General features: G+C 46.4%; 1 protein-coding gene across 2 annotated transcripts in view; it reads left to right on the top strand.

Annotated features, from left to right (window-relative positions):
• RPTOR (regulatory associated protein of MTOR complex 1) overlaps positions 1-20,408 on the top strand; it is a 178,123-nt gene that overhangs the window by 95,359 nt on the left and 62,356 nt on the right. For both annotated transcript variants that reach the window (XM_068151258.1, XM_068151257.1), the window contains exons 11-16: positions 4,661-4,762; positions 8,679-8,762; positions 10,233-10,343; positions 17,601-17,675; positions 18,281-18,346; positions 19,011-19,202. In XM_068151258.1, coding sequence (XP_068007359.1) covers positions 4,661-4,762; positions 8,679-8,762; positions 10,233-10,343; positions 17,601-17,675; positions 18,281-18,346; positions 19,011-19,202 — 630 coding nt within the window. The remainder of the gene's footprint in view (positions 1-4,660; positions 4,763-8,678; positions 8,763-10,232; positions 10,344-17,600; positions 17,676-18,280; positions 18,347-19,010; positions 19,203-20,408) is intronic.

Raw genomic sequence — 20,408 nt, 5'->3', positions numbered from 1 at the left:
GTCTGCTGACCTCACTTCGAGAAGTAGACAGAAAATCAGCCTTGAGTTCTTCACTGTTGCATGAAACTCCAACCAGAAGAAATGAGGCTTGAGACCTAGCTCTTAAAATTCCAGAGCACTCAGTCCTGTCTAACAATGTTGTTACCAAAAGCAACCCAGTGGGCCAGGCTGATTTTTGGCAATGAAAAACTTCAGCATGAAAATTATCTCTAAGCAGAGTGAGTTATGTCCAAATAAGCAAAATAGAGGTTGGGATATGTCCAAAGAATGTTCTTGAGCCTGGTGGTGTCAGGATGAGTCACTGGGGTTCTTTTTTTTTTAAACTTTAGTTCATCTCAGAGAGAAGAGAAGTGAAATCTTTTTAACATAGTATTTGGCTGTAGTCAGAATGGATTTTCCGTGTATTGCTTTGGCATTTCATGAATGTTGTCAGGGGTTTGAGAGGAAGGCCCAGCCTTCTCCCCGCCACAGAGTGAAGGGAAAAAAATGACCACAGCTAACCACAGCCAGAGGAGCAAAGAAATGCTGTATTTACAAGCAGTTTTAGGGAAGTGCAGGATATATATACACAATTTACAGTGTTTACAGTATATATACAGAAATATACAGCAAAGTAATACAGGAACGAAATTCCCCTCCCCCTGCTGGAGGCGGGTTCCCCCCCCTGTACCCCCTTCTCTCCCCTTTTTCCCCAGAGAGGGTTAGAAAGAGAGGAAAGGAGCAGTTGTTAATTAAAAGCAGTTATAAATTAGAGCAAAATGTTAGTAGGTTTGCAGGCCTCATGCTTATCAGTCCAAGGTCAGTCTGGCAGAGAGCCTAGAAGCGGACAAGCTGCGAAAAGGGAGGAGGGAAAGTGAACTGAGGAAAGTCTCAGCTGGACTCAAAGTTGCACTCTACCCATCCACCAATGAAATGTGTTTAGACCTGTCCTTTAGTTTACAAAACATTCAGCCACAGTGCCCCTTTCTTAAAGGCACAGCCTCAAACGGTCACAAATGTAAACTCTTAAACATACTGGCTGTACAGCCTCAGCTACCTGTTCCACCAGGAAGCTCCCTCTAATTTCACAGCAACATTCTTGCAGTTTATCTGTTACCAAGCTTCCAAAAGGTTTTCTGGCCGTGAGCTCAGTCTCTCTCCAAAGACCCAAGCACAGGAGAGCTATGGACTCGTGTGAGGGCAAGGGTTGAGAAAGATGCCCTCCAGCTTTTATCCTCCCACCCTTTTCTTTCCCTGCTGTACTTTAAAATTTAGACAGATAGCATTTTTCCTCTCTTAGCTTCCATTGATTTATTTTTTTCCAGGTCTCTAACAGCATCAGGGGGTGCTTTTGTATTAGTTTTAGACCTCATCTGGGCACTCACTGTTAAGTGAGTTGAAATATTGCACATTTCTGTGTGTTTCAGGCATGAGAGAGGCAGACGCTTGCCAGGGATTAGGCGAGAGTAAGAGTGTTCATTTTTAACTAGCGAGTGAGTCAAGCCAGGATGGCAACAATTTGCAAGCAGATTTTCAACCCTGAAAAATGTAAATGCTTGTGTGTTTTGGCTAGAACTTGAGGTGAGTAGAGCTATCAACGTGCAGTCACAGCTGGGAGCCTGAGTGCTACGAGTTTCCAAGCTAGCCTGGGCACCAGACACAGAAGATGCCATGAGCCTGCCTTTGAGCTCTTCCTTAGGCTTTCCTTTAACATCAGGCATGATTAATCCGTGTAGGTTTGTGCCTGCTTTGTAGGGAGGGGCCACATATTAACCTGCTGAACATCTCTGAGACACCTGCTGAAATAGGAAGCTTGGGAGGGAGTGGAAAGGGGTTAGTTCTGCACTGTGACAAATAGTTGGAGCAGAGGGACACACATCTCTGATCTGTTCCTTGTGTTCTAATCAACGTTTTGCCCTCAAACCTCTTGATTTATGCCTGACAAGAAGCGTTGTATATCAGAGGAGGTTAGCTGCTGCTGGCCAGCAGTAATCTGGGAGGAATTGCTCAGTGCAAGGAGGGGGCTGGGGCATTGCATTACTGGGGTTGGTCAGCCTGTTTCATAACTGGGCTGGCAGAAGCAGCAATCAGTGTCTGGGGTGGTGAGTCACAGGATTACCTGCTGCCATCCATCCGCCGGCCGCCTCAGCTGCGGCAGCTTTAAGAGTCCAGTCTGGCCCTGGATAAAGCAATTGATAATCTCTTCAGGGCTGTTCTGTTTCAGCAGCACATTATACACCACGTGCAGCTGACTTCTGCTGATTCTTGAGGTGTTCTTTCCTAGGCAGACCCAGAAAATACAATAACCTGATGGAGAAGGGCCTGCGGGCTCCCAGCACTCATGCAGGGGGATGCGGGGGAGTGATTTGGCTTCTGGCAGGTTTAGGTTGGTTTGCTTTTCCTCCTCCCATCCCTTCCCTGCCTTCTTCCCCCTTGATTTCTCTTTCCCTGTAGATTTCAAACTGGAAGCTTCTGTGGTTAGTACTTAGCTCATACCTGGTGTGTGAAGGATGGAAAAAGGAACAGTTCTGCCAGCACTGCCCAAGAACTCTCTGAGCAAACACAGTGGGGCAGAGCATTTTGGGGATAAGTGTCAGATTGTTGGCCAGTCCTCACTGGTTTTGGGAGATGAGAGATGCTCTGCATGCTGGAGCAGGCTCCAGGGACTGGAGTGTGCTGCAGAATGTCACATCTCACCAAGTAAACTTCCTATTTCAGAGAATCTTAGAATGCACTGGGTTGGAAAGGACTCTCAATGGTCATCTTGTCCAAGCCCCCTGAGGTGTGCAGGAACATCTCCAACTAGATCAGGCTGCTCAGGTCCCCATGAAATTTGACCTTGACTGTCTCCAGAGGTGGGGCCTCCACCACATCTCTGCCAGTGTGGTGTACCCCCAGAGGATCACATCTCATTTGAGGAAGATCACAGTTACATTGAGTGTTTTTCAAAGTGTGTCTTGTTTTCTCTGCTTGTATTTGCTGTCCCCTAAACCAGGGTCTTTTATGTCTAGAGGTCCTACAAGCCAATATCCTTCCTATTTACTGGATGCCATTCAGCTGCATTTTGTAAAGTAGCATCTGATTGTACTGTCTGAAGTACAAAGTAGCAAAGTACAACTGATGAGTATGAGCTGATGGGAGCTCACTCCACCTTTCAGATGCTTAGTACGGCACTAGTGTGAAGTCTATTAAATAAAGTAACACTCTGCATGTTATTTTTATGGTGATAAGAATCCCCACTACCAGGATATCTCTAATTAAATTACTGGATTCAGTAGCTGAAGTGAATTTTCTGATCTTTCTTTGCTTGTGTGAGGTCCTCATAGTGCGTTACAGGTGTCAGAAATGATGGCTAGCTAAGAAAAAGGCTTGAATTAAACCCCTTATAAATAGGAGGCAGCTTTTGTACAGCCCAAACAAGCAGGTCTGAATTCCCAGTTTGTAGGAAAGGTTTATGGTAGCCAGGAAAGACTGAGGTGTGGACAGACATTTTTCATTGTTGCTGGATTGTGTTCCCTGTGGAGTGGGCAGAGGCAGAGCTGTGTGCTGCTACAAGATTGAAGCCATCTCTGCAGAGAGATAAATCCAATGCTGTTCTACCTGCTTCTCATGTGGAAAAGATGAACCAGATTTCCCTAAACCCGTTTGTGATACTTTCCCCTGGTTCTCTTCTCTTTCCTTCTCCATTTTCCCAACCACTTTCAACAGAGAATGGCAGCATATTTAGAGGGAACTGCATCTGGTCAGTCTTGGGAAAAGTGTTATACAGTAGAAATAGTATGGCCAACAGACTGGGAAAGTGATTGTTCCCTTGCACTTTGCACTGGTGAGGCCACAACTCAAATACTGGACTCAGTTTTGGGCCCTTCAGTCCAAGGACACTGAGGTGCTGGAGCATGTCCAGAGAAGGGCAACAAAGCTGGTGAAGGGTCTGGAGAACTGGGCTGGTGAGGAGCAGCTGAGGCAACTGTGATTATTCAGCCTGGAGAAGAAGAGCCTGAGGGGAGACCTCACTGTTCTCTACAACTACCTAAAAGGAGGCTGGGGCAAGGTGGGGGGCAGCCTCTTCTCCCAAGGATCAAATGATGTGATGAAAGGAAATGGCCTCAGGTTGTGCCAAGGGAGGCTTAGGTTGGACAGGAGGAAAAAATCCTTCTCCAAAGGAGCTGTCAAGCCCTGGAACAGGCTGCTCAGGGAAGCAGTGGAATCCTTATCACTGGAGGGATTGAAAAGCTTTGTAGATGTGGGGCTGAGGGACATAGTTTAGTGGTGACTTGACAAGTGTTGGGTCAACAGTTGGCCGTGGTGATCTTAAAGGTCTCTTCCAAAGAAACGTGAGTCAGTTAAAGAGAACAGGGTTTGGAAACAATAACCTGCATGAGTCCATAGGTGGTTCTCCCCAGAAAGAGTGAGTGGCCATTGGAATGTGCTGCCTAGGGAGGTGGTGGAGTCACCATCACTGGAGGTGTTTAGGAAGAGACTGGATGGGGTGCTTGGTGCCCTGGTTTAGTTGATTAGATAGTGTTGGATGATAGGTTGGACTCAATGATCCCAAAGGTCTTTTCCAACCTGGATAGTTCAGTTCAGTTCTGTTCTGTTCTGTTCTGTTCTGTTCTGTTCTATTCGCTTCCTTTCCTTTCCATTTTAAACCCAACTTGCATTCCTGTTCTTGCTCCTGCAGCACAGCCCCTTCTTCGCAGAGCAGCTGACAGCTTTCCAGGTGTGGCTGACCATGGGCGTGGAGAACCGCAACCCCCCGGAGCAGCTGCCCATCGTCCTGCAGGTGAGCAGCCAGGCAGAGCTCGGGCACCACTGACACGGTTCCTCTCTGCCCTCCCCTCCTGCCTGCTGAGCTCTGTGCTGCCAACCAGATGGCAGCTGGGTACAGAAATTACGTGGGCTCCTTCAGGATTAATTAGAGCTGATTGTGTGGTTTCCAGACCTGTGCAGATGAAGACAAAGTGCTTTGCTTTCCCCTGTGCCTTCACTCTCTGTTGAACAAAACTTCCTGCCCTAGTCCATTTGCAGCTCCAGCAGTATCAGGCTCTGCTGCCTCCTCTCTTGCTCTGCATTAGCACAAATTTTTCACAGATTAGTGCATCTTTGTTGTTTTCTCCTGCAGTATCTCCTCCTACATGCCAACTCTGTCAGGCAGAGACTTTATCTTCTTTCTGTTTTCATAAAGTGGAAGTTACTGCAGCGTAAATAGTTTGGAAATGGCTTCTTTATCTGTCTGGTACAGCCTGGAGAGTGTTCCCTTTAATGTGATGCTGAAATTTTTCTGCAAGAACATAGAAACAATTCTCTGAAGACCATGCCTGGAAGGAATGTAGAGTTCTGGTAGGCATTTGCTCAGACTAGACAAAGTTCATGTGTATGAAAAAGTAAATTCAGGAGAAACATAACACCTCGTTCTAAACAATGTTTTATGACAAGCCACATATTACAATTGTCATCTGCTGATGTCCTCTTCTCCCCAGGAGGTTGTACTGTCAGAAATATAAACCCTCATGAAGGTAGCTGTGGTCTGTTCTCTACCAGGTAGCAAAATTTAAAGTCTTCTTGTTTAAAGGGACATGGTTCCTGTCACTTGTCCAAGGATATGTGATTCCTTTCACTAAACGTGAGACGATTCCCCTGCTCTCCATTAGCTGCCAGCTTGTTTTGTGACTGACAGGATCATCAGTCTCTGTAAGACAAAATCTTCATTTCCCTGAGCCTCCCAAGCCTTGAGGGATCAGCTGGACGCACAGATGTATGGTTTATCTCCTTCACTGCAAAGGCAGAAGGCAGGCTTCTACTCTAGCACCAACTTTGCCGCTTTTCAGTGAATTACTTGGCACCAGTGGGCTCTGCAGGTAGCTTCATCTTGCAGTGACCTCAATTGAGAGGTCACCTGGCAAAGGAACCTGCTTTCTTTCCTGGAGCAAAAATGAGTTAGGACAAAGTAATTATTCTTACAATTAATGCCTATTAATTGTATAGTGGAAGATGATTGCTTTACAGGTTTGAGATACTGTGAATCAGAGTCCAAGCAGTTAAGAGAGGGAAAAGAAGTGCATTTCAGTCCCTTCTGAGTGTCTTTTAGCTTTGACCCCTTGGGAGTGCTTAGACTACAGTGCTGTAGCCAAACAAAGGCTGATTATGTTTTCCCATTTTAGATGTGCCCCTGAGGAAAGAAGATACTTGAGTGCCAGGGCCATGATGCCAGCCATGCAGTGATGGGTTTGTCAAGGACAGGGCAATGATCCTTTGTAAATGGCCTTTTAATGAGCTGCAGGAAGTTGCTTTCTGTTGTGAATTCTTGCTGTGCATGGGGCAGATTGGACACAGGTCACTTCCTCGTGCAGAGAAGAGAGAAGTCAGCCAAGAGAAGTTAGCACAAGCACAACCTGAACGAGCCCAAGCAGCAGATGCTTTGATCCTTGTCAAGGTGCCTCCTGCCATGCCATCTCCAGCACATGCAGACAAGAGCGGCATTTCCTTCTCAATGCCACGAGGAGACCTCTGCTTGAAGTCCCCTGAAAATTCCTACTAAAATGGCACTTCTTTTACTTCTAAATTACTATTACTTCTAAATTATCCTCCTGCGGCCTGGTTATTCTCTGACTTGCATGCATGGACATCATTAGCTCCCTATCTTCTTATGATAGACAAATGGTGCCCCCCCTCCCTGGAGGTGTTCAAGGCCAGGTTGGATGAGGGCTTTGGAAGGTGTCTCTGCCCAGAGCAGGGGAGTTGAAAGCAGATAATATTTCAGGTCCTTTCCAACCCAAACCAATCTGAGAATCTGTGAACCATCAAGGAGAGGTGTGTTGCAGCACTGTGGGCATACAGTGGCACATTTTGGCATTTCACTGAAAATTCCCAAATTGTGCAGAGACTCCTATCCAGACCTCTAGAATTTGTTTTGGCTTCAGGTTATTGTGCAGATCAGTTTGGGAAGCAGGGCTACAAAAACCTGACAAGAGATTGATGGCTTTTGTGTTTATGAAAGGAACAAAATGGAGCTTTTAAAATAAGACAAAGTTTGATTTGGTTAAAGGTTCTTGTGGGATGCTAAGCAGTATTGAGATGTGGGGTTGCATCTTCACTTGGAAATCCTTTTTAATTACATCATTTTTTCCCCCCAGCTCTGACAGAATTTGTGGATTTACTTGGTTTTCTCCTGAAAGTTGGATAAGAACAGCAATGTCAAATCTGTCAACCTCCCATCATCTGTGCAAGCACTTCACACCTAGCATGTTCCTGGCTGGTGTTTCAGCCCAGCCCAGCCCAGCTTCCACCATGCCCTGGTTTCTGTTACTGCTTTAATCTCAAACAGCTGCCCCTGTTATTCCTGCGCTGGGCACCTTTAAAGCACATTGTTAATCATGCCAAGTTCTGTAGTAAGTTTATGGAATAGGCTGGTGCCAACTAGGGCAGGATGACCAAAATGCTTTCTCTCATGACCTGTCCCAAGCTCCCATACTCAGAAGTGAAACAATTAGAGTAGTTAACACATCCTCCTGTCATCTTCTTTTAACACGTCCTCCTGTCATCATTTTCTGGACTTTTTCTGCAGAACTTTAGTATCACTCATCCGTAGTATGAAGCATGAGCCAAGTAATTTAGTAGTTCTTTGATATTAAACATGAAACATAATTTAATTTGAATTTGCAGTGTGGAAAAACGCTGAGAAAGGGATGGAATTGGGGAGCTAAATCAACGAGGCTCTTTCCCTGAGACCCACACTGAGAGATGTTCCTCAATTTAAACTGAGGATTAAGTGTTGCATTCCAATATCTTATGTCTGTTAAGGAGATTAAGAACTGAAAGTCTGCCTGTTAATATTTCACACCAGGGTAGGTATAAGCCAGTAAACTACCACCTCATTATCATTGTCAGACTCTGTTTTAATGAGATTTTTATTAATGACTAATGTGACCTTTTGCCTTCCTCTTAAGTCTCTTACATTGATTTGCCAAGGAAAGCAAAGCCTCTTTTTCTCCTTCTGAGCTGTTTTGAGTAATGGCAGGCTGGGCTTTTTGCTCACCTTTGAATTCTCCCTGCAGATACAGTTGTGTTCCCTCTTCACTGGGGGAGGGCAAGTGGTATGATGAGAATATTTGAAATCCATAAGGGCTGCTTCCATCAGGCAGAGCTGTGCTGCATAGGAGCCACTGTGCCTGAGAGGAAAATTAACAGAGAGAACAAGTGGAGCAGTGACACGGAGACTGAGTAGAACTGTGCTCCTAGGAAGGTGTTTGTGTCTATCTGCAGGAGCTTCGTGAAGGAGAGTGTTACCAGGAGGGACAGCAGCCCACTGGTGACATCTTGGATTGGATATATGAAGAAAGTCTTTGCTGAAAGGGTTATCAGACATTGGAACAGGCTGCCCAGGGAGGTGATGGAGTCACCATCCCTGCAGGTGTTCAAAAAATGCGGGGACATGGCACTTTGGGACATGGTTTAGTGGGTATGGTGGTGTCAGGCTGACAGTTGGCCTGATGATCTTAGAGGGTTTTTCCAGCTGAAATGATTCCATGGATTCTGTGATTCTATGGAAGTGTTCAGCACTCAGGGTTTGTCTTCTAGCATTTTCCTTCAGGCCACCAGGTTGTTCAAAGTGGCATGGCAATCCTGAGGTCCTCTCCATTTGCTCTGCAGTCAGTTTTGGTCACTACAGTGTCAATAACTCTTGGCCCTCTCCTCTGCAGGTGCTGCTGAGCCAGGTCCATCGGCTGCGGGCTCTTGATTTGCTGGGAAGATTTTTGGACCTGGGCCCCTGGGCAGTGAGCTTGGTGAGAGGATGTTGCTTATTGTCTCGTGAAAGTCTTAAGCCCCCTTAGCATAGGCAAGTAAACAGCAGTGAATATGTATGGGAGGAAGATGTGAAAGATATTCCTCAGGTCTGACAAATGACCAGTGGTATATGTGTGCATGTGTGTGAAACTGGAGCAAGCAGCCCTAAAAGAAAAGTGGTTTGTAGTCATAAAACAAAACAAACAAACAAACAAAAATGCTGAAGAGCTTCTGGTTTGCATTACAGTATCACAGTATAACTGAGGTTGGAAGAGGCCTCGAGGATCATCGAGTCCAACCTCTCATTGCAGCAGAGAGGAGTTCCTTGGGAACAGTGCAGAGTAAAACATGGTGAAGGGCAAACCAGGAGGAAGTATCTGGGGTGGATCAGAGAGTTTCTCCTGTAAAATAAATAGCAGAAAACCAGCACACAAGTTTGTCATCTGTTCTCTCAGCTTACTGGCTGCATCATTTTCTTCTCTTCCTTTATCTATTTGGTCTCTGGGTTTGATAAGCTCTTCTAAGAAGGCAGCAGCTGCCTTCTGCATTTTGGAAAGTGCCTAGTATAGTGTGGGCAATAGAGAAGAATTTAACTTAAAGCATTTAGAAACAGAGCTATTTGTCGATAAAAATGATGAAGATGAACCACCAGCTGGTCATGGAATAGCTCAGTGAGGGAACTTTTTAGTGGCTTTGTTTACTTTACTCCTTCACCTCAGCCAAGACTCCCTTCTGCATGCTTTGTGGACAGCGTGGTCCTCAGTGGTAGAAAGGAAGGTACATTAGAGATGTTTGTAGAGCTCTGGACTGCAGGTCAGCCACAGCAGCCTTTGTTCTGACTATTACGGGCTTTATAAACCTTGCTGGCTGTATCACTTGGCTGATGCTCAGCTGCTGCCTGGTTGTGTGGGTGGAATCTCTGGGAGCCCAGCACTTCAGGTGCCACCCCCCACCATGTTTCCTTTACATTGTGCTGTGAGCAGGGTATCAGCAGCCACAGTGGGATCCTCAAAGATTGCACATTGCGTGGCCTCCCATGAGCTTAAACTCCAATCCCATGGAAAAGGCTTGGTGAAAAGCTTGTGTAAGGCATGAGGCCTGTTTCATTTCCAGGGGGAAGGCTGCAATTATTGAGCCTGTTTACTTGTGAGAGCAAACAGCCCCATCTGAGGAGAGCCCAACCTAAGCACAAAACAGCGCAGGCTGCAAGGAGTAAAAGCTGATGCTAGATGAACTCTGAGTCTCCACATACCAAATGAGTCTGAAAATACCTGGTGACATCCAGGATTATGAGGAGCAATAGATGAATACCCAGAGAACCCCTTTTTTACTGGAAATTTCTGAAGTTGTGTTCTACCAAATTCCTCACCAGTGCCACTAAATCTGCTGTGTCCTCCCCAAGCACTCGGTCCTGCCCCTGAGCCATTCTGAGCCATTCACAAGGGCTTGTTCTTCTCTTGCCTCCCCAGGCCCTGTCTGTTGGCATTTTCCCATATGTGCTGAAGCTACTTCAAAGTTCAGCTCGTGAGCTGAGACCACTCCTTGTCTTCATCTGGGCCAAAATCCTGGCAGTGGACAGTGTGAGTACTTCTGACCTTGGCTGTTTCTTTCATGTTTCAGCAATGAGCATTGTTGCCTTCCTCCTGCTTGCTTTATCCAGTTGTGACTATGCTTTTGCCCCCCTCCCTGTTTGCTTTATCCAGTTGTGACTGTGCTTCTGCCCCCCTCCCTGCTTGCTTTATCCAGTTGTGACTGTGCTTCTGCCCCCCTCCCTGTTTGCTTTATCCAGTTGTGACTGTGCTTTTGCCCCCCTCCCTGTTTGCTTTATCCAGTTGTGACTATGCTTTTGCCCCCCTCCCTGTTTGCTTTATCCAGTTGTGACTATGCTTTTGCCCCCCTCCCTGTTTGCTTTATCCAGTTGTGACTATGCTTTTGTCCCCCTCCCTGTTTGCTTTATCCAGTTGTGACTATGCTTCTGTCCCCCTCCCTGTTTGCTTTATCCAGTTGCTTTAGACTCGAGGTACTTCAAAAGTGTGCTTCATTAGCTGGACACCTCGTTAATTTATTTGACTTGTATTGAAGCTAGCCTCTGAAACTTTGGGAATGGGAAGCCTCCTTTGAGGTGCTGACACTGCCTGGGTTGGCTGCCTACCTCTTCATACCTACCCAGGTCTGTAAATGCTGCAATGCCACCTTAACATCTCACACTTCCTTGTTCCTCCTCTGGTTCTGGGGTGTACTTGCCCTAGGAAAAAGCCATCAGATCTCACTGGTTCCCAGGATCACAGGATGTCAGGGGTTGGAAAAGACCTCTGGAGACCAAGTCTGACCCCCTTGCCAGAGCAGGACCATATAACCATAGAATCTAGTGCAGGTCACAATGGAACACATCCAGATGGGTCTTGAAAGTCTCCTGAGAAGGAGACACCAAGGCCTCTCTGGGGTGCCTGTTCCAGTGCTTCATGACCCTTACAGTAAAGTTCTTCCTCATGTTGAGTTCCTCCATGTGTCAGTTGCAGCTTTATTGGGGAGGATCATTGCTTTGCTTGCTGAAGGGGTTTCAAATGCCCTTGTCTCTTCTGTCACATATTCCCAGGTGAGGGCCTATTGCACACATTCATGCTCTCCCTCGATTTGTTCACTTTAGGTTGTGATCCAGTTTGTTTTGTTTGAGACTATACCTGTCAGCTGTCAAAACAGCTCTTGGGCAGTCTTCAGACACAGAATTTCCTAGAAATGAAAGTCATTTTTGGTGACTTAAGCTTATACATCCTGCTGCAAGTCTGATGCACATGCTGATGCTTTGAAGGTGGCTGGCACAGAAGTATTTACCCTGGCCACAGGACAGGATATTCCTGTTGTGGGTCCATGGTTCTGATCTTCTCTACAAGATTTTGGCACCTTTCGGGATGAGGTTTAAAAACAACCCTGCTTTTAAAGGTGGCCTTGGCCAGAGCTCTGGTTTGTGGGGTTTAAAATAAGTAATTAAGCAGGTAAGTAACTGCAGGTAGAATTGTATAGTCATATATATGACTCTTTGGTTGGTGGGTGCAGTTAGTTGAGCAGTATAAAATGATTAGGAGAGTTATGCACAGTTAATTGCAGGCATGGTTATAAACCAACCCCAAAATTGTCTGACCTGCTGTAGAAGTTGGATCTTGCTTGTCTGGGGGTTTATTTTTGTTAGCTTTCTTCCATTTCAGTGTAGGGAGTAATACTGAATTTGGTGGAGTTTTCCCCCACTGTTGATCTAGCATTGTCAAGTTCAGTTTCAGAAATACATTTTCATTAACATCCTAAGAGGATTTTAGAAGGCAAAGAAAATGAAAACTATTCATCTTGCAGCTGCCTCTCAAGCAGCTTATTTTTGATGCATGCCTTTCCGTGGCTGACACTTCTGCCCCAGGTATGCTTCAGAGTAGGTTTGTGTTTCCATGCAATGGAAATCATCAGCTGACCACCCCCAAGTCCTTCTCCTCCAGACTGCTCTTGAGACACTCTTCGCCCCGCCTGGTATTTGTGCTTGGGATTGCCCTGACCCAAGCAGCTGATGGAAAGCTCTCCATGAGCCAGCGGTGGTTGCTTGCAGCCCAGAAAGCAACCATGTATTGGGATGCATCAAAAGAAGTGTGACCAGCAGGATGAGGGAGGTGATTCTTCCCCCCTCTACTCTGCTCTTGTGAGACCCCACCTGCAGCACTGTGGCCAGTTCTGGTGTCCCCAGCGTGAGAGGGACATGGAGCTGCTGGAGCGGGTCTGGAGGAAGCCGTGAAGGTGATCATAGAACAGGAGAACCTCCCCTATGAGGACAGGCTGAGAGAGCTGGGGCTGTTCAGCCTAGAGAAAAGACAGCTCTGGGGGAGACCTCATAGCAGCCTTCCAGCAACCTGAAGGGCGCTTACAAGAAAACCAGGAAGGTGCATTTCACAAGGGCTTGTAGTGATGGGGTGAGAGGGAGTGGATTGAAGCTTGAGGAGGGCAGATTGAGACTGGAGATTAGGAAGAAATTCTTGACAGTGAGGGTGGTGAGACACTGGAACAGGTTGCCTAGGGAGGTTGTGGATGCCCCCTCCCTGGAAGTGTTCAAGAGTAGGTTGGATGAGGCCTTGAGCAATCTGGGCTAGTGGAAGGTGTTGTAGGCTGTGCTTTATTACAGAACAACAGGGGGAAAAAATTCTCTTAAATACTGTATTTGGATTTTTTTCTGTTGTATCATTCATTGTCCCCACAGACAAGTGGTGTAAGTGAGAAGGGAGGAGAGAGCAGCTTCAGCATGGGAGCACAGTGAATGCTGCCAAGGGAGGGGACAGGCAGTGCCTCAAGCTGTCACACCATAAAGGGAACAAATATGTCATCAGAAGCTAAAAGATGATTGCATGTTACACTCTAGGCATCAGTGCAGACATGCCTTTCCCCTCCTCTGCTGACTCAGGGTTTGGCCCTGTGTGTTTGAAGCAAATTCAGTTCCAAACAAAGTTCCAAACAACCCCAGAATTGCAGCATGCCTGTCGTGGGGACTCCCAAGTTCTCTGACACTCAGCCTGCTCCACTTCCCAGCTCTCTGCATTTCCAGAGGGTCAGTTTATCTGAAGAAACCACAAGAGTGGTATTGGCATGGTCCAGGATGAGAGGTGGTCTTTTAGTGTTCTGACAGATCCAGTGGTGCAGAAGTTTATGGCCTGAGCAGTGGAGAGCAGCTGCACTGCATGTCTGCAGTATTATCTCAGAGATGGTGTTTTATAGGACTCAGAGGGGGATGACAACTGCAGGGATGAGCTCTGTGTGTGTGAAGGCAGGCAGAAAATGCTGACTGAAGGGTAGCTGCAGTAATTAGTCGTTAGGCTGCATGGTATTGCTGTTAGTACTGTGCACGGGGTTGTGTGGGTCTGGAAGTGCCATCCTCTACATCATCATCCTCTGGCTTGGCTCTGTTTCAAGTGGGTGCCACCTCCATCATCCAGGCAGAAGCTGTTGCCCCAGCAAATGAGAGTGTTGATTTTCAATCATTCTGCCAGATAATCTTCATCCTCACGGTGCTGCCTCTCCCCTTCATCAGCTGTCCCTTGGATGGGCATTTGATTTGGTTTCAGGAGACTGTGGCTGGTGAAATGACTTCATTAGGACTGGAGTTGTGCTGATTGCTCATTTCTCTCTTTCCATTTGCATGTGACTGGGAACAATTTATGCAAAAGCTCACTAGTGCCTTGGAGAGCAGAATATCCTGCTAAGATCATATTTCTGTCCTGATCCCTCCCTCTCTTTGGGCAGGGAGGCAGAAGGAAGGTGTTTTGACAGGTGACAGCACTGTAGTGTCCCTTGTGTCCCTTCAGGTGATCCCTTCAGGCAGCATGGTATGGTGTGAGGCGCTGTGTCTTGTCATGAAGATTACAGGATAAATCAACAGCGTTCTAGAACCATTGCACCTCGGGCAGAAACGTTTGTGTGTCCCTAATAAACGTTGGAATATTTAGATGGGTCTGGTTTAATCCCCTGTGTAATCAGATGATTTCCCATAGGGTGTTCATTGAGGTCATCTCTGCCTGAGGCCTGCTGGAGTTTTCCTAGACAATCCACCTGCAGAGTTGTGTAGCAAGCGATGGTTCAAAGTTCCTGCTGTAGCTGTCTGACAGGTAGAGGCTGGTGTGGGAGTACTGCTGTGTGCTACCACTTGGAGACACAGATTAGGTCAAGGACTTGGTACATGGATAATATTTGGTAAGCAGCAGGTTTTAAACCTTAAACACTTGGATTTGTATCAATAGATACAAACTCGAACACAGGTTTCACCTCAGCATGAGGAGAAGCTTCTTTACAGTGAGGGTGACAGAGCACTGGAACAGGCTGCCCAGGGGGTTGTGTCTCCTTCTCTGGAGACTTTCAAAACCTGCCTGAATGTATTCCTGTGTGGACTACCCTAGGTAATCCTGCTTTGGCTGAGGGGTTGGACTCAATGATCTCTGGGGGTCCCTTCCAACCTCTAACATTCTATGATTCTGTGCATTTAAAGGGAGAAAGCCCAACCCAACCCCAGCTGTAAGAAAGGATCCTGGTCAGCAATTTAAGCAAGTAAAAAAAAAACCCTTGCAGGTTAAACAGTACTGAAAATGTGAGTGGTGCTGAAGTGGGACAGTGAATAGGACATCTTCCCAGTCCAAAGAACTGACTAGGGAGAATAGAAAACAAAGATTTCTCATCCTTTCTGTAGCACTAATCCTATGCTCACTTTGCAGATGTGTTTTTCATTAACAGGGTTGAGACCACCATGTCTCATCTTACAATTGATACAAATATTGAAGTCCAGTGCGCCCTGAGGATAATTTGGTGGAGGCACCTACCTGAGGGGTGAGGGTTTCCTGACCAGTGTGGTTACTCAGGACATCCCTGAGCTGTGGCAGTGCTGCTGAGTTCCAGGAACTTGTGAGATTTTAGGAATAATTTACAGGGCACATAATTGTAGTAAGGAGAAAGAGGAGACCTGTGCCCTCCCCTCTCCCCAGCACTGGGAGCTCTGTATTTTATGTAAGCTCTGAACTTGCACACCAAGCCTGCAGCTTGTTTTGGTCATGTTGTATTATTATTCACAAGTGTAGCTGCTTATTCCTTGAGGAGGAGGTGTTATGATGCTGGCTTTCCATATTCTTCACAGGATCTAAGCAGGGAGGGTTTTGGGCAAGTCTGCTGGCTTTGTAGCAGTTGCCTCCCTCCCTTGAGCCTCAGGTATTTGGGTAACAGTGGCAGCACAGTAAATGTGGTGTGAAGATGAACAGCCTTCCCTTTGTTGGGGTCTGTTTGCCAACATTATAGCAAAGAGATTGGGTTTTGTAAGGAACAGAAAGTGCTCACACTGTGAGTGGAAAGGGGGAAGAAAGGAAGCCTGTTCTTTGTGCAGCATTACACACAAATCAGGAAAGCCTCTCGTAGCTGCAGCCTGGCATCAATCCATTCCCTCTGCTCTTTGGTCTGCCAGAAGAAGCATCTTTACTCTCTTCAGCAATAAAATATTCTCTTGCATCTCTGCCTTGCCACCCCCTCTCCTTTCAACAATTAGTTCCCTCCTGCACCTTCTATGCTGATAAAAAATACATGATGCTGTCTGTGGTATGAGGCATGTGATAGAAGCACAGGCAGGGGAAACTGCTCGCCAAGTCAGGATTTCCTCCCTTAAATGTTCTCTTTCTTAGGGTGTATTCCTTCCATTTGACCTTAATATGTCAGCCTGGGACCTCAGTTGGTATGGTAGCAAAACCAGGGTGTACACCATCCTGTTGCTACTGCTGCAACGCCAGGGAAACCTGCACTGTTCTCCTTGCAGGCTGTGAAACAGTGGAGTTGCTCTGCAGTTGTTGACTGCTCCATGCTGCTGTTGTAGGCATTTAATGCATGTTAGCACTTGACCAAGAAATACAATGATTCATCTTGTTTGTGTAGATGAGTTGAAGTCCTCCTGTCAAAATCTGGTCCTGCCCAGGCAGAGGATTGGGTAGAATGTAAAAAGTGGATATGTAAATAATGAGCAATTCCTCCTCCACTCCCCACCTGTGCAGTTTCTGGTAATGGCTCAGTGTAAGGCATGTGCCAGGTTTATGATTTAGGCAGTCTGCAAGAGTTGTCCTGCCTGTGGAAGGTGCTATGTTAACATTCACAAGACACATACTCCCCCGTCCTGGCTGTCAGACGATGGAAAATCAGCTCCAGTGGTACAGCAGGAGCTGGGAAGACTGTGCTGTCAAACTGAACCCCAAGGCTGGGTTGGACAAGACCTTGAGCAACCTGGGCTGGTGGGAGATGTCCCTGCTCATGGTGGATTAGGGCTGGAACTAGATGATTTTTAAGGCCTCTTCCAGCCCAAAGCGTCCTATGATTCCATAACCACAGGGAAGGGGATGCTGTGTTTATTAAAGAAGAATCACAGACCAGACTCACCCAAAAACTTTCCTCACTCTGGACCTTGTGGCTGAGTGGGAAGAGGAACCCCAAGAGCATCTGCAGCAGCGTGGCCTGTGGGTTTGCAGCCAGGAGTGCCCATGTCCATCTGAACAGGCAGCAGAAGTTGCTGCTTGGCTCTTGGTAGCTGAGGTGTGACCTCTGGAAGCAGGCAGGGCACTTATCCCTGCCTGGGGAATGTTACAGATCTGATCAGGATTTTACAAGTGGAAGATAGTGAGCAGCAATTATCAGCAAACCTCATCTATGCTGAGCTAATTACCTCACCATGGGATTGGAAATCAAGTGGAGAATTAGAGTGGGGGCTTTTGGAAGATGTGATCTTAAATTATTATTCTATTAAATGTAGAAAACCAGAAGCCAATCGGATTCCTCCTTGGTTTTCCTTTGGTGGCTCTCAAATACTGTTGAAGGTTTAATGTGGGACAGAAGGATGTCAAGTTGCACTCTTCTCTAAGCAGGAGAGAAGAGCTGGGACAGTTGCCCAGGAAGGTCGTGGATGTCCCCTCCCTGGAGGTGTTGTGGATGAGACCTTTAGCAACCTGATCTAGTGGGAGGTGTCCCTACCCATGGCGAGGCTGGAACCAGATGATCTTTACGGTCCCTTCCACCCCAAACCATTCTATGAATCTGTTTTCAGCTGCTGTTTCTGTGGTGTTGGAGGGTGGTAGGGGGTTCTATGCTTTAGACTTGCTCAGCCCTGTCAGCCCTTCTCTTGCAGGGATGCCGGTTTGTGACCTCAACAGAGCCAGAGCTTTATTTTGCTTCTCAAATGAAAATGGGATGTGAGAAAAATGATTAAGACATGAAATACTCAGCTGTCCTTGGAGGAAAACATATTTTTCTGTTATTGTACTCATTGTGTTTATCTCTGTCTCTCTTTTATTTTTCAGTCATGCCAAGCTGACCTTGTGAAGGACAATGGTCACAAGTATTTCCTTTCAGTTTTGGCAGATCCTTATATGCCAGTAAGAACAAGACATCTTTATTAAGACTCCTCTAGCATTTGCTTAGCTTGTCTTAGCTTAGCTGTCACTGTTCTGATGTGGTTGGTGCCTCCCACCTCCATCTCCTGTGACACCCACTGCTCTGCTGGAGAGTCACTGCTGAGCTGTGGGCTTGGTGACCAGAGGGGTTACAAATGTTCCTGCCAAGTTGTGCTCTAGAGACAGCCTAACCAAACAAGGATTGGCAAACCTAAGCACAGATCAGTCAGTGGTGACAGTGGGAGCTGGAGGCTCCTGGGGGCTGGGTGCAGAGGCACTGCAAGTTTTGTAGTTCCCTCTGCAAAAGCTTCTTGTGGTTTCCTGTAACAGGTATTTGTCTGCCTCTTCCAGAGGGATGCACAGGGAGGGGGTGGTTTGGAGGGTCATGCTGGAAGGCTGATGAAGTGTCTCAGGTGTAACTAGTGACAGGGCTGCATGACAAGGAAATTCAAGCTTGCTTTCCCCTCTCTTGTTCTTTTAATGTGATGCAAACTGCACTTACAGTGATCTCCTGTCCCAGAAAATGTGGGCTGGAGTCATTCTCTGACCTGTTTTCTAGATAACAATGAGTTGTGTTTTGTTTTAAGGCTGAGCACAGGACAATGACTGCTTTTATCCTGGCTGTGATTGTTAACAACTACACCACGGGGCAGGTGAGTCCCAACATCCTTCTGCTTTTCATTCCCTCCTGCCTCTTCTCTGCATTGTGCCTTGGCTTTAATAAGAAATGTCTTGGCTTGCATTAAAGCACAGCCCTGAACTGGAAAACTGAAATAGAGGATTGCTTTACATTGTCTTTTGTGTGGATTTAAAGAAGAATTGAGCTGGAGGTGTGACAAACACCCGTTATGCTCCTGGCACCTGGAAGTGGAGGTTAAGGACGCAAGTCACTCAAGAATCACCCCTCCAGGCAGTGCAGTGATTTGCTGTTAAGGAAATAGTGCCTGGTTCCTGTCAAGAGGAAACTTGATGGCTGTGATAAAGTTCTTGGGAAGGGTATATGGAATGAGCCATAAACCTTGGGGCTCTGACAGGTGTAAGGAGTATTTCCAGTGAGGTGAAAACAGGCTTTGTGCATTACACAAGCATTCCTAATACTCAGTTATTTAACTAGCTGTAGCAGGGTGTAGTTGACCTTCCCTTCATGTTGCTTCCAAGTGGTATTTTGTAACACAAGCAGTATCTAGGCAGTGAATAATTACTTTCTGTTGATTTCCTGTCTATTTCAGAAACAATCTTCTTCTATTTTTTTTTTTTTTTGGATGATGAGGTGGGAAACTGTCATCCAAATTAAATTGCCTTGATTTATGTCTTTAGGAAGCTTGCCTTCAAGGAAACCTGATTGCTATTTGCCTGGAGCAGTTGAATGATCCACATCCTCTCCTGCGTCAGTGGGTGGCCATTTGTTTAGGCCGCATATGGCAGAACTTTGACTCAGCCAGGTGGTGTGGTGTGAGAGACAGTGCTCATGAAAAGCTCTACAGCCTCCTCTCAGATCCAATCCCAGAGGTACGAATCCAAGTTGTCAAGTAACCAAACTGGATGCTGGCAGAGGGCTACAGAAATTCTTACAAACCCAGGGTGTCTTCAGGAGCTTTTCAACTGATTCTGGTTCAAAGAAAGATCTTCACGGTGGTACAAATCATACAAGCCCTACAGAAGTAACCCAAGAAATGCAGGGGAGTTCCTATAGCCCCAAAGCCCTGGACTCTTGGCACCCAAATTAGGAAACTTCACTTTTCTTTGCTTTCTTGAATATCAGAAGCTTGTTAAGAACTCGCTGTGTGTCACAAACAACCCTCTAGTCTTTTTGTCCAGCTATGAAAACTTCTCCTCCTGGTATGTGTGAAAATACATCCTCAAGTGAGTGTGTTTTACCTTTGTGACAAACTCTCCAAGAGAAAAGTGATTCTTGTGCAGAGCCTGGCAGTGATTGACAGAGCCTGTCAGACCCCAGTGAAGTGACATCGCATGTGGGAGAAGTAAGCCTGGAGATAAGCACCACTGCCAACGTGCAGCGAGTAAAGATTAGATTCCCCTTTGCGTTCAGTCTTTCTGTCCTGCATTCTCCACCTCCTTTCTCTGGCCCCATCTTTCCCCCCTTTGTATGAACAGTATTTGTGCTTTGGTCAGGTTCACTGTCCCTCTGGCACACCCAGCCCCCAGTTTGAGAAGCTGGAGTGTTTCTACTTGTGAAGCACATCCTGGAGTTGCTGATGGTGCCTTATCCCCCTTGTTTGCTGTCCTTGCCAAAAGAAGCTGTGAGATTACCAAGTCATCTGATCCCTCTGTTCCTTGTGTGATCTGGCAAAGTTTACCCTGATTTGAGCTGCTGTCTTTTCTCCTTTCCATCATCTTCTACCTCTCTGTAAGCCCCTCTCTGAAGACTGGAGTTCAGCACTCTTATTAAAGAGATTCACATCCCAGCTGTAACTCCCTCTGTACCTTATTCTTATTAATTAATATTCTAGGCACCATCAACTGAAAAAATCACCCATGGGAAGGTCACCAAGTATTCTGAGGAAATTAAATATACTCCTCAATCTGTGAATACTTAAAACTCAGTTCTTTGCTGGGCCTGGTTTGGTTTTAACTCTCTGTGGGCTTCCCTTTAACCCTCACTATTTACGTGATGCAGGAGCCCAGGTTTCCAGAGATGCCATTTGTGGGGATAAAAAAAATGCCCCATCAGCAAAGTGCAGACTGGGAAGAAGG

The sequence above is a fragment of the Melanerpes formicivorus genome, unplaced genomic scaffold (genome assembly GCF_026170545.1).
Source record: "Melanerpes formicivorus ecotype bairdi unplaced genomic scaffold, bMelFor1.0.p_v2 SCAF_21, whole genome shotgun sequence".
Classification (NCBI taxonomy): Eukaryota; Metazoa; Chordata; class Aves; order Piciformes; family Picidae; genus Melanerpes; species Melanerpes formicivorus.
The sequence above is the reverse complement of the archived record's forward strand: the minus strand, read 5'-3'. Positions and strand labels throughout refer to the sequence as shown.